General features: G+C 36.1%; 1 protein-coding gene across 4 annotated transcripts in view; it reads left to right on the forward strand.

Moving 5' to 3' along the window:
- The first annotated feature begins 5178 nt into the window (after positions 1–5178).
- LOC106883151 (proton-transporting V-type ATPase complex assembly regulator TMEM9) overlaps positions 5179–15933 on the forward strand; it is a 25010-nt gene continuing 14255 nt past the window's right edge. The window contains exons 1-4 of one of the 4 annotated variants that reach the window (XM_014934057.2): positions 5179–5321; positions 14055–14164; positions 14878–14977; positions 15550–15672. In XM_014934057.2, coding sequence (XP_014789543.1) covers positions 5259–5321; positions 14055–14164; positions 14878–14977; positions 15550–15672 — 396 coding nt within the window. In that variant the 5' untranslated portion in view covers positions 5179–5258. Of the gene's footprint in view, positions 5322–14054; positions 14165–14877; positions 14978–15549; positions 15682–15933 lie in introns of all 4 variants that reach the window. The other 3 variants (XM_014934055.2, XM_014934058.2, XM_014934059.2) reach the window with 3 other exon arrangements.

The raw sequence follows: 15933 nt of genomic DNA on the forward strand, positions 1-15933 counted from the left end.
AGTTTTCATCGACCTTATTCAAGTTTATGCTTGTATATATATATATATATATATATATATATATATATATGGTAATCTTCAAGTTTAGGGGGATAAAAAAATAAATAAAAATATTCAAGGGAAATAACTGAACGACTTACCAGTATTATCCGTTTTCTTCTAGCTGTTTATAAATAAATCACACCCTAACGTCAATCAAATCACGTGTGTGATTTATTTATAAACAGAGATGTACGGAGAATACTGGTAAGACGTTCAGTTACTTCCCTTGAATATTTTTATTTATTTTTTTATCCCCCTAAACTTGAAGATTACCTATATATATATATATATATATATGTGTGTGTGTGTGTATACACATATAAAGAGAGCGAGGGGGCAGTGGGGTTGCCATACGGTTCCGTTTTGAAGGGTCTGCTGCTGTGTACCATCCGGTTAGTATATTTGTCCCGCTTGGTACTGAAATGTCTCGATAATGAATGAAAGACTTACGTTCTTTCAGAGATAGGGGCTGACTGGGACACTGCTCAGAGGGTTTCCCAGAGCGACCCGAGTAAAAACGGACAAATGATATGTGCAAGGACACGCTGCAACCGATGGTAAGTCAGGTTAGATATTGGGACCCATACTCTCGTATGTGACCAGACTCGACTCACCTTATTTGTTTTAAATAATGAGTAGTCACCTAAGCATGTTCTAGCATTTTGTTTTGAAGATCAGAGTTTTATTATAGGAGAGAAATGGACGCACATTGCGCATCAGGAAAATTATTATAAAAGTTCTTCAAACAAGTATCTATACCTATGATACCTCCATAATTTGAAGGTTGTCCCCATTTGATACTTAGACATTATGGCAACCCTCTCTCTCTCTCTCTCCCCCCCCCTCTTTCTGTGATGCATGTACGTATTCATGCAACTGTGACGATTATATGTAGCAATGATTAACATGAGAGAAACAATAATTGATATGGCCTTTATTTTATCGTTACAGTACAGGAATCGTCTTCTTCGAGTTGTTGTACAAGGATAGGTTAAAATCCTACGGTTCATTTTGTAGGTTGTTAAGCTTATCTGTAAGTGATCGCTAGAAGATGGATGGAAGAAGGAGAGGGAAAGTAAGAGAATTTACCTCTCTGCATTGACAAGTTGAGAGGGTGACAATTGTGTAGTCCTGTCGTGACGAGTCATTACTGAAATGTTCCTTTGGGTAAGCACCAAGCGAAAGAGGTGGTATTAAGTTTGGGTACTGTATTTATACATGTTGGAAAGCTGGATGTAGGTTACAGAACAATGGAAAGTAATGAATTTATCTCTATTGACTTGGATTTAACCCAAGAATGTTCACTTGAACAATAGAACTTAACTGTGATAGTCGAACCTCATGAATTTGTAAGTGTTAACGCCGAGAACAATAGGAAGGAACTCGTAGAAAAATCTAGGCTAGGTTTCGAAACTCGGCTAAGAATCTACGAAGCTATTCGCTACATGGTTACCAAACGATTTCACTTCAGAAGACGGATGATTGGATGGTGCAGAAGATCTAAATTGTTTAGGTAGGCTTAGATAGAGTATGCAGTTAAATGTTTCAAAGAAACAGACAACATTACAGCAGTGATTATAAGTAGAAAATGGAAACAGGATTTTCTGTATTGATGAATAAATAATTGCTTATCATTCGAATATCTTCGTTTTGAATGTTGTCTAGGATGTGAATATGTGTATGGGCATCAATAGCATTGTGCCAGATATGATGTTCAATGGGAAAATATGAATATTTCCAATAAATTAGACTTTCTACGTTTGTTACGAAAATACTTTAATATCATTTTTAGAGTATGAACTATTTTTTTTTTACATCCTTTCTGGTAGTAGGTAATTTGAAGACAACATTTAAAAGCTGCTAACGAAATGTTAAACTATTTGTAAAAAACATTTTTTCAAATGGAAAGTAATCATTAAAAAATATTGTTTTATTGACTTTCTCACGAAATACCTTAATATCAATAATTATATTACCATCTATACCTCAATCTATCGATTTCTTATAACGTCGTTTATCATACATTTGTAGAAACGACAGGAGGGAAATAGCAAGATAGCTACGGCTTTATTGTTTCTGCTTGCAGTATATTTGATTTGAGACTGTGCTATTAACCAACACTGTTGTATCATCGTAAAAGTAATTTCCATGATTTAAAATACACAAATAAGCTATTACTGCCGTCATTATTACTTTTCCAATTGACTTAAACTTGCAAAGTACCTTCATTGTTAAACCATTGCAATTCTTTATCTTGCTGCGTTTGGTTTCCTTCTCCCCATATTTTTTTTCCTTTTTCAATTTTGTGTTCTTTTGTTCTCTTGTTCGTATTCTACATGTTCTGAATGTTGCATATAAATGGCAATTTGTGTTATTATATTTCACTACGTATCTTTTTTTCACTTCCAAAAGCACCTATTACTACGAGGATTATTATTTTTTTTTTCTATTATCACTCTTCTTATTTTACATGTCCTATATTTCTTGGTCGCTATATTTCAACAGTTTTTCCATTTCTGGATATATCGATCTGTTCAGTTTCGCTCACAGACGTTTTAATAATAATTTTTTTTTTAACTAGACACTTTGAAACTTCGTATGCTGGTGCAATTTCTCATGCTCAACATAATTTACTTTCAACATTTTTGACAAAATTTCGTATTTTAGAAGTTATTTCGTGTTGAAGTTGTCGTATTTGGGTAATTTTTAACCAATCAACGACGTGTATTCAGTTGAAGAAAGCCACAGCTGTTTCCCATAGTAATCGAAGAGCAACAACTTCCGTGTCTTCTCGACTAAAGGTCATCACTCTGTTCTATTTTATTTTTGTTTACTGCCTGTGTTGCACATTACACACTTTTTTTTTCGGTTCCCGCGTCGGAATAACCAGTAAACATCGAAGGATCAACGCCAAGAAGAAAGAAATATTATTAACATATATGTATTCGTTTGCCCGACATGTAGTGCTCTGGCTGCGTATAAATGGTGTCGAAAGGATGAAATGGACTTTTTCTTTCAATTTTTATTTTTACTTGTTTCAGTTATTAGACTGCGGCCATGCTGGGGTACTGCGTTGAAGAATTTTTAGTCGAAATAATTGACCCCAGTACTTATTTTTGCTAAGCCTTGTACTTACCCTGTCTCTTCTCTTATGCCAAACCGCTAGTTTTACGGGGACGTAAACACACCAATACCGGTTGTCAAGTGGTAGTGGGGGACAAACACACACATGCGACCGGCTTCTTTCAGTTTCCGTCTGCTAAATCCACTCACAAGGCTTTGTTTAGCCCGTGGCTCCAGTAGAAGACACTCGTCCAAGGTATCACACGGCGGAACTGAGCTCGGAACCACACAGCCATGCCTGCGTCTGCGTGTAAATGACGAGCAACACTTTGCGAACTATTAACAGAAACTTTATTCACCGCACAAAACATTTTCCATGTTGGTCAGGAATTAATAAGACAACAAAACATACACACTGGAAAAGACAATTCTATAAAGTTTGTTAAAAGGCTCTGTGAATTCGCAGCCAAGACTGTAGATAAATTATACAAAATTCTTGACTGTAATACTGTCACATGTGCGCGCGCGTTGAATGAGAAGTTAAAACAATTTTCATAGCGGCGATTCCCCGCACTTTTCGACAAGAGGTGAAATGAATCGGCCGGATTTAGTTTGTAGCAAGACTAGAAACTGTTATAATCCTTTTAATGTTGGCCTGTTATTACGCCCACTTCGGTATACAGTATACTTAGTAAAACCAGTAAAGACACGACTATCTCTGACCGCCTACTATGTACTTTGGTACTTCTTTTTACTTATAGTGACTATGTTATTCCATTCGTCACGTGGGAGGAGTGCACCATTATTACTAATTCCCTACAACATCTCCCTTTTAAAGTTGTTCCTAGGAAGAATCATTCTGTTTAGCAATAATTTTTTTATTCACTCCACTTCCCTTTTTGAGTATTTTTCGCGCTTGGAATCTATTTTCAGGAACTCTGTATGTTTTCTTTTCTTCTCACTTGTACGCCTGGGTTCAATCACCTGCAGTGGCGTTGGTACTTGGAACGTATCGTACAACCATTCCATCGGTCTCTCCAACTTCTTTGGTTCGCTCTCCACGAATCTCTTTTTCAGTTGGTTCCTGTGTCTCTTTTGTATACATTTTCTACTTTTTACCTAATACATCATTTTACCTATGCATTTGTTAATTACGCCATCTTCCCAACTCTGCTTTCCATTCTTGTATGTCCTCATAGATACCTTTTCATCAACTTTTAAAAATCTTGCTGTCTTTTTTCTTCTTTTTTTTTTTGTAACTCAATGGACTGCTTTAGTTTTTCCATACATATTCCTTTGATTCACCTGGATACGTCATCAATGGTGTTTCTTGGGGTCATTAGGTGTTTTTGGTCTTTCAACATCAGACATCCACACCCTGGTGAACCATCTTGTGTCCAGTTAACATCACACCTGGTAATGCTGCCTCTTTCAGGGCTTGCACCTTCTGATTTACAGCCACTATCATGCAGTTTCCGCTGCCTCCACAGTCAACCCGATAATCTTCTGACTACTGAACCCTTGTTCAGGGTCATGTAAGCTTATGATTAAAGGCATTCCAGTCGTGACATCCTATCATTTTGGGGCTTTCTAGGATATTTCCCAATGAGTTCTCTCGTTTTTAAAGATTCTTAGGTGAGTTGAGAGAGATTTGTGGGCTATTGCAGACAAGTGGGGAGTATATTGTTTTTGTTGGTGATTTTATAGTTTTAAAATATCTTCTCTGTTTCAGCTGGAAATAAAAGAAACAACAAGCCTTGGATATATTAGCGAGAAAAAAAAAAGCTAATATGTACAAGGCTTGTTTTCTGCCTATATTACAACGTTCTCTGAATATTCCATCTCGCTCGAAGGACCCAGTTCACAATTCTAACAGAACTCTCTTGAACTTTTTCTCTGCCCATGTTTTTACGTTCAACCACCGCTTACTAACAATTCCAATCTAGCATTAACCATGCTAGCATCCTCACTCCGATTTCCTATTTAAAGTGGAAAAAAAAACCTTGGTATAGTGACACTAGAAAAGCAATATAAAGCCGAAGTTGTCGCCATGCAAAGTTTCAATAGAATTATCTCCCTTAGAATCGACTACTCTTTTACGTTGTGAATCACGTTCGCTATGCTAAGTGCAGTTGGCCATCACAGTGAAAAACATGAATAGTTTAACGAGGCTATTTTATATCTGTCTTTTCACAGTTTTTGTAACAGTCGTAACTGTAAGTTGATATTTATTTGTTTCATTCTTTAATTGTTCTTCAATTTGTACTGAGTAATAATTACTTGACTTTTTTTTAGCTGTGAATTATTTCATCTGATATCAATGTCAGACGACACTTGTAGCAATCTGGCAAAGTGTCGTCTGACATAGATTTACTAAAATTTGTTACCCGAATCTTGCTTCAGACTATTTTTGTATATGCAAGTATTTTATTGGCCCAGTCTCTAATTGTGTAGAATCTATCATTCATTTGCTCTTTATTTCTTTTTTTTTTCCTTTTTAAAACACAACAAAAGTATATAAACCTTATTTATAATTTTTACATCATCACGACGTCGAAGACTAAATCTTTACCCTTTTGTGCTGCTTTCCTGGCAAAAAAATCTCTCTTTACCCTTTTCTTAACTTTAACTGTAATTAGGTTTCGTCTGGTTGTTACCAGACGAAACTTAATTACAGTTAACAAAACAAAAATTTATCAAACGCACAACAATAACAGATTGTTATGTCAGAATACGAAAATATTCGTAATCCTTTTCTCTGAAACCATAGGAATTTATCGAGCGAACAAGAAAATGGGGCTCAGCGAATCCTTTGACCTGTGAGAAATAGCAACCAAATTCTTTAAATGACACCCTATTTTTTTGAGGAAAAAAAAAAGGAAAGATGCATTGGAGAATGTAGAACCTGTAGCAAGAACAACTTTTAATAACATGAAGGTGCTCCTTTCGGGGTGTCCATAAAACAAGCACTAGTTGAGCACTGGGGTCAGTGTAATCGACTTACCCTCTCCCCCGAAATTGTGCCAAAATTTTAAATTAATATGTCGGTGCTCATCAACTTAAAGGGTTTCCAGAAGAATCATGGGGAGGTAATCAATCAGGCTCTATATAACTAAAATAGCCTTTCCTCCCCCTATACTTTTTGTAAATCACGGGGTTTGTGTTGGTTAAAAGGAATTGTATATATTCAAATATACTGCTTTAAAATAAAATCTTGGAGCACAATAAAATTAATAAAGGTTAATATTTACAAGTACACCGGCACGAAAATTCGACCTTTTAAAAAAAAAATTTTTTTTTCTTAAATAATGATTAAAGAAAGGTTGATAATTAAAGACGGCTAAAGTACATTAAAAATCTAAAATATTTAGTATCATTTTCCAAATTGTTTTTCTCTTCTTACAGACAACAATCGGCATGTGTTTATATGTGAACAATACTTAATTAGTTTTAACTGTTAACTAGGAAAAAATATTGTGTGGCATGTAAGCAATTACTTATCAAGTGATTTGGATGAATTCATCTGATGTAAATTACAGAAAAAGTTATACCCCGATCTGTTTATGTAACCGTATTCCATAAGTTGATGGAATTAAATACTCTAGCTACTAAATTACAAGAAAAAAACAACCAATCTGTTTATTAAACTATAAATTATGTTTATGAACAATTTTTTCTTCTGATAACATTTATGTGTATTTTGTATACATAAAGTTTGATCGAAGAGAAATTTCTAAATTTCTCGTCCGATTCTAAAGGTTTTTTTTCTTTCTTTTATTCAAAGAATTGGCTGCATCGCAATTATCACACCTTGTCTTGTCTACTGATCCTATCAGTGGATGCGTACCCACCCATATGCTTGGACAGAGTTGACTGGGGCTAGATAACATGTTTAGAATGAGAGAGAGAGAGAGGATGAGGATGAGGATGAGGAGTTATAGTACAATACTACATGGAAGCTATAATAAAATTGGATATATTACAATGTCTAGTTTCCTAAGATTATTCTTGTTAGTTCAGACTACAATCTTGGGGGCCAAATAAAATACATACTGACAGCCAAGCCTATGCGGTCGTTTGACTTGTTAGATATTACAATCATATCTGAGTCGATTTCACAAAGAATAAATTTCTCTATTGGTCTGGAAACCAGAATCAATCTCATCAAACGTCTCTTATATAATAGTTTGATATTTGGTCAAAAGAAATACCCCTCCCCCTCTCTCTCTCTCTATCTATCTATATGTGTGTGTGTAATAAGCATATATTAGTTATGCTGTTATTGTTTAGCCCCTGGTCAGCCCTGATCTGGAAGAGTTGTAAATCATACTAAGAACTACTATCTGGATGAGTGGATGTGATAGATAAAATATATGGCAGCAATAGCAACAGAATCTCATTAAAATCACACCCTACTAACTGTGAATGCATAAAAAAACCTCCCAGAAAATACTTTAGAGAATCTGCTGTCCCAGATCAAAAAAATACTAGATGGTCATGGCTGGAATGCCATTGATAATCCTATGTAATCATAATGTTCACATGAAGCTTAGGAACAACATTTATAAGTAGTAGTGCTGTAAATTGATGTATTGAATTACAGAGGCATCAATAAGTGGAACTGTTCAGTGTTAAGGAATTTCTCAATAGAGAATGTAGAAGCATATTTAATGAATCAATGAGAGAGCTCTGTACTTTTGGCAGGCATTCCTATTAGAGATAACTGCTAAGTCTCCCTCAAATTAAACCCTACTGTCTTGAAAAGAGAGGGACACATTGCACAATGCTGTCCCATATCCGAGAGAAGAATGAGATGGGCATAGCTGGAGTGTCTTTGATCATGGGTCTGCTCAGTCTAAGCCTGCTCTTAGGCTAAACAATGACAATAGTAACTTGTTCATTTATGAGATGACAAGGTTGCCTGTTTTAGATTACTTAAACTGCACAGTATAATGGTGAAGTATACTTCTTTACCATATAGCTATACCTGTTCCCAATATTATGTATTCTTTGCATTAATATCTATTAATTTCATCCAACTCTTCATTTAACAGCAGTTGGCTGGTTATATTGTGTAAAATAAAAACATTTTTAAATGCTGGTATATGGAGGGCATTGTGAATGAAAGGTGTCAACCAATGATGAAGGGGTTTTTCTATTATTCTCAAACGCCTAGTGCAGTTGCCAACTGTTTGAGATTTTACTATCAGAAATAGTCATCAACAGAGACATAGTGACTTCATAGGCTAGGAAAATGAAGTTTATTATGTTAATTTCTTTCTTAAAAGCATTTGTGCAATAAATAAAATAACTACACTGGGAGAATTGACTTTAGCCCATGGAATCAGTTTGTTGGGAATGTACAGCTTGTCGTTTATGACTGTGCACCCTATGAATTATTGAGGTAACCTTTAGGTGAAGGCCCAACCTGCTTGAAACCTCCATTAAATGACAAGATGGTCTTAATTGAAATGATCAACCCCTGACATGAAAACATAATCAAAAGCATTGATTCCAGATGTGATCACCCAATCTTTAAGTTTTAGGCTATGCAGGAATACATTGTTTAATGTCTTTTCCATATTTAAGATAGTAAGAGCATAATGTGTGAGAGATTTTACTGCTATTTTTAGTAGACAAAATTACCATGTTCAGACTTCCTCTTAATTGGAAATTTATGTGTGATTGCTTTTAAACACTCGTCCTGGGTTTATAAACCTTCAAGGAAACCAGTTGGACCTGCCTCAAATAATATCAGATTTTCTTGATATGTGATCAGCCTGGTGCACTTTTGATCAGATGTCAGAAGATGTGGCACCCATTGAGCAGAAACCTTTATCATGCCAAGTTTATTGTGCTGAATATTCTCAACTATCTCACAAGATATGCTAATAGCATTGGCTATTTGATTTATTGTCAATCACTTGTCATCCATCAACATGTGGTGAATATGATCAATGTTTTCCTCAGTGGTGGCAGTTGCTGGACGAAACATTGAAATGAATGCATATAAGATTTCACAACTCCAGCATTAATCTGTTGTAGTGCTGTTATACTACTCTCTGTTTCTTTCTCTTTCTAATACTGTAGGAAAAAATGAGTTTCTTATCCTCATGATATATTTGTGTGTGTGCATACACACACACACACACACAAAGTGGATGGACTAAAAACGAAGAAAATATTGTTACATAAGGTTCAAGGTTATGACTGTTTCAAATGGCTTGATGAACTGTTTCATCACTATATAATTAATTGATTAATTAATGAAACAGTTAGCCCTCAACCAATCTTGTCAGACCTTAAATTCATGATAGATTTTCAGTTTCCAACAAACATGTATTGTAGTTATAAACATCAAGAACTCTTCATTCGGATAATACAGTAGAAAATGTAGATGACCGACATATCCGATTATTACCTTCCTTGATTTAGTATAAACTATTTGTTGTGTGTACAGCTGTTGTAGAACTGTTATGCCACTATATATATATATATATATATATATATATATAAATATATAAAAAATCAAAATAAGCAACACGGATTTTAAAGATGATTGCAGTACGCACGTTTCATACTACTCCATTTATTTAAGTAATGCGAGCATTACATTAAATGCAATATGTAGAGCAATCTTCAGCTGCACGAAAATGTAGAAAATCACAGTAGAATAGACATAATTTTGCCACAATTATAATATGTCTATTCTACTGTAATTTTCTGCATTTTCGTGCAGCTGAAGATTGCTCTATATATTGCATTTAATGTAATGCTCGCATTACTTAAATAAATGGAGTAGTATGAAACGTGCGTACTGCAATCATCTTTAAAATCCGTGTTGCTTATTTTGATTTTTTTATCACCTCGTTTTTGGAATGGTTTTTGTATAATACCATACCACACTATATTCTGGTGCCTAAACATAAGTACCATATTCAATTTTGAATCTAAATCTAAACCTTTTATATATATATTATATCAAATATTTATATATACAGCCATAGCAGTGGTACTGTTTTGCTACTATCTGTATGTGACAGTTTAATTAATGTCCTGTCACAGCACTGACTGTTTTCCCAATATTTCTACTTGACATCAAACTGGATAGAACCAGCATTGCTGTCTTCTACTCCCTCTATCTCTCTGTCTCTATCTATCACACATCATTAATTCCTCATTTTCTGGTTGTTCTCTCTTTTTCTATTCTATATTTACAGTGTTTCTATTATTCTCTCTCTCTCATCATGTAGTGTTCTACCTGTCTTCATCCCTGTATTCTCTGCACCAATTCTCTCTGCTGGCTCGCTATTTCTCCTCATTCAGTCATCTCCTCTACCAATTCATCTCTCAATTTCAATGAGATTAACTTGTGATTTACATTTAGATAGTCTCATCTATCTCTCCCCTCACTCTTTTCTCCCTTCCTTTGTCTATTATACTCTCTCTTTCATTTCTCTACAACACCCCCTCTCTCTCTCTTTCTCTGTCTGTCTGTCTCTCTCTCTGTCTCCCACACACTTCTTTCCCAGCCCCCATCCTCTGCAAACACTTTATGTCTCCGTTCTTTACCTCATTATTTATTCTCCAGGTTGTGAATTTACATTTATTAGAACATCAGATACAATACCTCCTAGTAATTGTTCTGACTCTCTAGGCTCTGAGATCAAATCCTGCTGAGGTCAGCATTGCCTGGTCAATAAAACAGTGCACCAGTGAAGAGTAGTGGGTTAGAGGAACTTTAAGAATGGTGGACCAGGTGCTTTGCTGTATTTAGTTCTGGCTCAAAGAGCCATCTTGTCATAGTCTAAAGGAGTTGTTGTCATCATCATAATCATCTTTTAACATCCTTTTTCCATTCTGGTTAGATGGTTTGACTGGGACTGGTAAACTGGAGAGCTGCACCAGGCTCCAATTGTTCGCTTTGGCTTAGTTTCTATGGCTGGATGCCCTTCCTAATGCCAATCACTTTACAGAGTGTACAAGGTGTTTTTGATGTCACCAACACTGGTACCTGTTATGCATCACCCAGTTTAACGCAATCACCACCACCTGGAACCATGGGTTCCTATAATGGATGGACCCCACTCTGTTTTAAGCATTTAGGCAGATCTCTGGTTTGAGAATATCTTCTTCCTACCAGTCTCCACTCCCTGTAAAAGTGTCCTAGGTACTGCCCTTCCCCCTTGACTCAAAAAAAAAAAAAAAATTCCCTTTCCTCCATCACCCTTCTTTAACTTCTCTGCTGTTATATCTTTCCAACTATTGTCTTTTTCTCCTTATCACTTTCCCTCTCGCCTCTTTCTTTTTTCCTTTCTTTTCATCATTATTTATTCTTGCTCTCTTATCGATTCTTTCCCCTCTCTCTTTCTCATTCTATCTTTATTTCTTTCTTCCTTCTCCTCCCCCTCCTTTCCTCCTACCTCCATCTCTCACTCTTACTTTGGATTCCTCCACTCCACCCGTCTGTCACAACTGCCTCACTGTCTCCACCACTGCCACTATATTTCTCTACATTTTGGCATCAGATGCCCCTCACCCCCAACTGCTCTGCTCCACTCCTGGTGCTGTCATTCTTTCTGCTGCTGCTGATGCAACCTGTCACATGTGAATCAATAGGGAATGGAAATCAGAGGTAGTGGCGACGGGGTGGGGTGGAAGGACTCATTAGTTCTTTATTTTTTGTTCTCAATAACAGCAATGACAACCAATGAGGAAGCTTTTATGAGGCTGCTGGTGGACCTGCTAGAAATAGCAATGAAATATCTCTCTGATTTTCACTCTATAGTCTGATAAAGAAAAGGAATGTTGAACAATGTAGTCTTTGATTAAAAAAGAAAAAAGAAAAAGCAATAAAGGATAGTTGTGGTTGGAAAGCTTTTGATCATAAATCTGCTGGATTATGTCTGACCAATGGTTAAATAACCAATGTCAACAGCAGCAGTAACTTTTTGTTTTGATCTAATCAGTCTGTTCCTATTCAAAGGATTTAAAGTATTGATTATGTCTGTTTGTCCATTGGACACTGTCCATTTGTATGTCATCATCACAATCACCACCACTGTCATTATCATCATCATAACCACTATCACCATCATCACCATCTATAGGAAGCTAGACACTTCAAATCTATACTGTAGTCTCACACAGCCATCTATGTGAATATCTGTGGATGTCAGTGGATATAGTAGTAGTAGTAGTAGACTTTTCTGAGATTTAAGACCTAAGTCCTGTTTATAAAAATACCACAAGATGATATTTTCTCAGAAAGAGAGGAAAAGAAAATAGAAAGATTGGTATTCTGAATATTTGGAGTTTTTCATATTTCTTGTTCTACCAAGGTCAACTTTACCTTTCATTCTTCCAAGACTGATAAAATCTAGTAGCAGTCCAATTCAGTGTCAGTGGTGTCAACGAATTCCTTCCCCTCAGAATTGCTGGACTACTTTGTCCCTAAATCAGAAACCATAAGGACAGTAAGCTGACAGAATCATTAGAGCATTGGGAAAATTGTTTTGTGGTTTTTGTTTCAACTCTTCATGTTTTGAGTTCAAATCCTGTTGAGATCAACTTTGCTTTTTATTCCTCTAGCAGTCATTAAAATGAAGTACCAGTCGAATACTGGGATCAGTATAAAAAAACTTTCCTTACACACTCATAATTGCTGGCCTTGTGTTAGAATTTGTAACCACTGTTATTGTTGCCATCATCATCATCACCAGGGTAGAGATGACATAATTAGTGGAGCATTAAACAAAATACTTTGAAGAATTTAGTTATGTTGTCTTCATGTTCTTAGCTTGAATCCATCAGGGATAACTTTGCCACTAAATTATCATCAGGGGTAACATTGCTGCTCAATCTTTGCTCTCTTCATCAGGAGTAGCTTTGCTTTGCCACTCAAATGCAATACCCACCTAGTCACCAAACATATGGCCTTCCTATGCTAGAAACCAACATTATTTCACTACTATTATATTGCCAAAGACTGAGTCTTTGCATTCTCTTATACTCAATTCCTCACAGTGATGCCTGGTGCATGTTTTTAGGCCCTACTTTTGCATCATCTGAAAGGATGTAAAAACTAAATGTTATAATCAGACATATTGGTTTCAAATTTTGGCACAAGGCCAGCAATTTCAGGGAAGTTGATTATATTGACCTCTGTGCTCAACTGGAACTTATTTTATTATCCCTGAAGGGATGAAAGGCAGAGTCAACCTAGGTGGAATTTGAACTCAGAACATAAAGACGGAGAAAATGCCACTAAACATTTTGTCCAGCACACTAACATTTCTGCCAGCTCACCACCTTATTATAATCGGACATTTAGTTATAGATATCAAATCACATCAAGAAAACAATATCATGTGAAAGGAGAACTATATACATCAGTCTGTGGCAAGTGTCTAGTCATGATTGTGAATCTAAGATGTCAGAAATATTAGTCAAATAATATCATGAGAAAATATAACTATATATATATGTTGTGTGCCCCTGGCAGTTAGCTATTATAGAGGTAACAATCTCTTATAAGTTAATTTGAGGCAGAAAGCAAAGTTTGGAATTTATATCAAAGAGTAAAGTAGGTGTACATAGAATATACATTTAATATAGTTTTTTTCTACACATTCTAAAATTCTTAAAAGTTTCTAATTGTTGGTAGCCATGTATAGTGTCATTTCATTCTTCTTTGGAATCATCATCATAGCATAACTTGAGACAAATGAAGCCAAATTCAGCTTTTTTATGAAGTTAGACATTTCTTATAGAAAGGAAATACTTCACCCTGTGGTGAGTGTTTGGTTACCATTGTGAGTCAGTCTTTCCAGTTAAACAATAATATAAGAAAGCAAGACTTTATACTTCAGGCTGTGGCTAGTGTGTGATTGCTGTTGTGACATGATTTATAGTAAAACTTAACCTCTATCTTCTTTTTTGTTCTACAGGCCCAGTATGAAGATTACCGTTGCAAGTGTGTCTGTCCATCACAGACTGTTGTCAATGCCACAGAAACTGGACGCAAGGTTTATATAAAGAAGGTCAACCCTAACCAGTGGTAAGTTTTGTCTGTTGGTCATTAGAGTGGTTGTTGGTCAAATGGTTGACTGAACTGATCATGTTGTAGCTGAGAGTGTTGTGTTGGGTCACTTTCTAACTATATATAGTCACTTACATAAGTGTCTAAGTTTATGTTACTGTAGTTCCACTGATATAACTGTATGTCTGTAGTGTCTCTGATATAACAGTGTGTGTCTTTGTGAGACTAGTTTTACTAGTATGTCCAGTGTGCGTGTGCGCGTGTGAGAGAGAGAAAGAGAGACTGATATAACAGTGTGTGTTTGTATGATTGTACTGACTGTATTATTAATATAACTGTGTGTGAAGGTTGTTGCTTCTTTGCTATATGACTGGTGCTATTTTAATATAATGCACATAAAATGGCAAGCTGGCAGAATCATTAGCACCCTGGACGAAATGCTGCTAAGCATTTTGTCCATCTGAGTTCAAATTCCGCTAAGGTAGATTTTGCTTTCATCCTTTTGGGGTTGATAAATTAAGTACCAGTTGAGCACTGGGGTAATTGACTAGCTCCCCTTCCTCAAGATTTCAGGCCTTGTGCCTAAAATAAAAAGAATTATAATATAACACGTGTATTACAGTATAATGTTTGTGTGTGGTGTAATTAGATGTAGAAGCTGTTATAGTTGTGATGATATTCTTGAGTATGTAACAAAAGATTGACTTTTATTGTGTTTTTTTCTTTTGTAGCAAATGTGAAGATGTTGTCTGGCCTCTGCCTGAGAAGGCCACAGAATTCTGTCCTCGCTGTGAGTGCAAGTATCAGAGTAGAAATGTCACTCTGATAAAGGTAAACTCTGGTTTATTATTTACATTAGTGGTAGTGGTGGTGGTAACAGTGATGATTGTAGTTGTAGTAGCAGTGGTAGTCTTCATCATCATCGTCACATGGCTGCTTTCTATGCTGGCATGGGTTGGATGGTTTGACAGGAGATGCCTCAGGCTCCATTGTCTGTTTTCGCATAGTTTCTACAGCTGAATGTCTTTCCTAACTCCAACCACTTTACAGAGTGTATTGGGTGCTTTCAACGTGGCACCAGTACATTTTACATGGCACCAGCACCCACAGGGTCACCAAGTGCTTTGCAAGTCAAAAACCCCTCAACTGGGAGTGGGGAATAGTGTTGTGGGAGTGTGGCTTTGTACCAGTTGAAGCATTTTCTCCAACACCTTCATGATTCTTTCTTTGCTTTTCCATCAGTCCAAAAAGAAAAAAGAAACCAAAAAAAAAAAAATGAAGGGAAAGGGGAAAAAGAAAAACCTTATATTTTCAGTTGTCTTTTTTCTTTGCTATTTTGTTCATGAACGATTTATTTATCAACGGTTGTTTTTAACCGATGTAATCTCTGTTTTGTTTTACAGATTATGGTGACCATTATAATATGTGTGGTGTCATTGCTGTTTGTCTACATGGTGTTCCTGCTCTGTCTGGATCCTTTGCTTGTCAAGAAACCAGGTCGCTACCAAGAGCAGACAAATGAGGAGGTGAATTTGGTAAACACTATGGCAACGGATTATGACGCCTTTTTCTTCTTACTAAGCCTTTCTTTTCAAGTTCCGTGCCAACTAGCTGCAGACCAGTCAGTTAGGGGTTCTAGCAGATCTCTGTCTGTCTCTCTCTATACATATTTAGGTGCTCTTGTGGTTGGTTGATTAATGTTGTCTTTGGTTTCATATTCCATGCTAGCCATCAGGAGACCACTCTGTTAAGGGCATATATATATATATATATATATATATATATAT

This window comes from Octopus bimaculoides, chromosome 18 (genome assembly GCF_001194135.2).
Source record: "Octopus bimaculoides isolate UCB-OBI-ISO-001 chromosome 18, ASM119413v2, whole genome shotgun sequence".
NCBI lineage: Eukaryota > Metazoa > Mollusca > Cephalopoda > Octopoda > Octopodidae > Octopus > Octopus bimaculoides.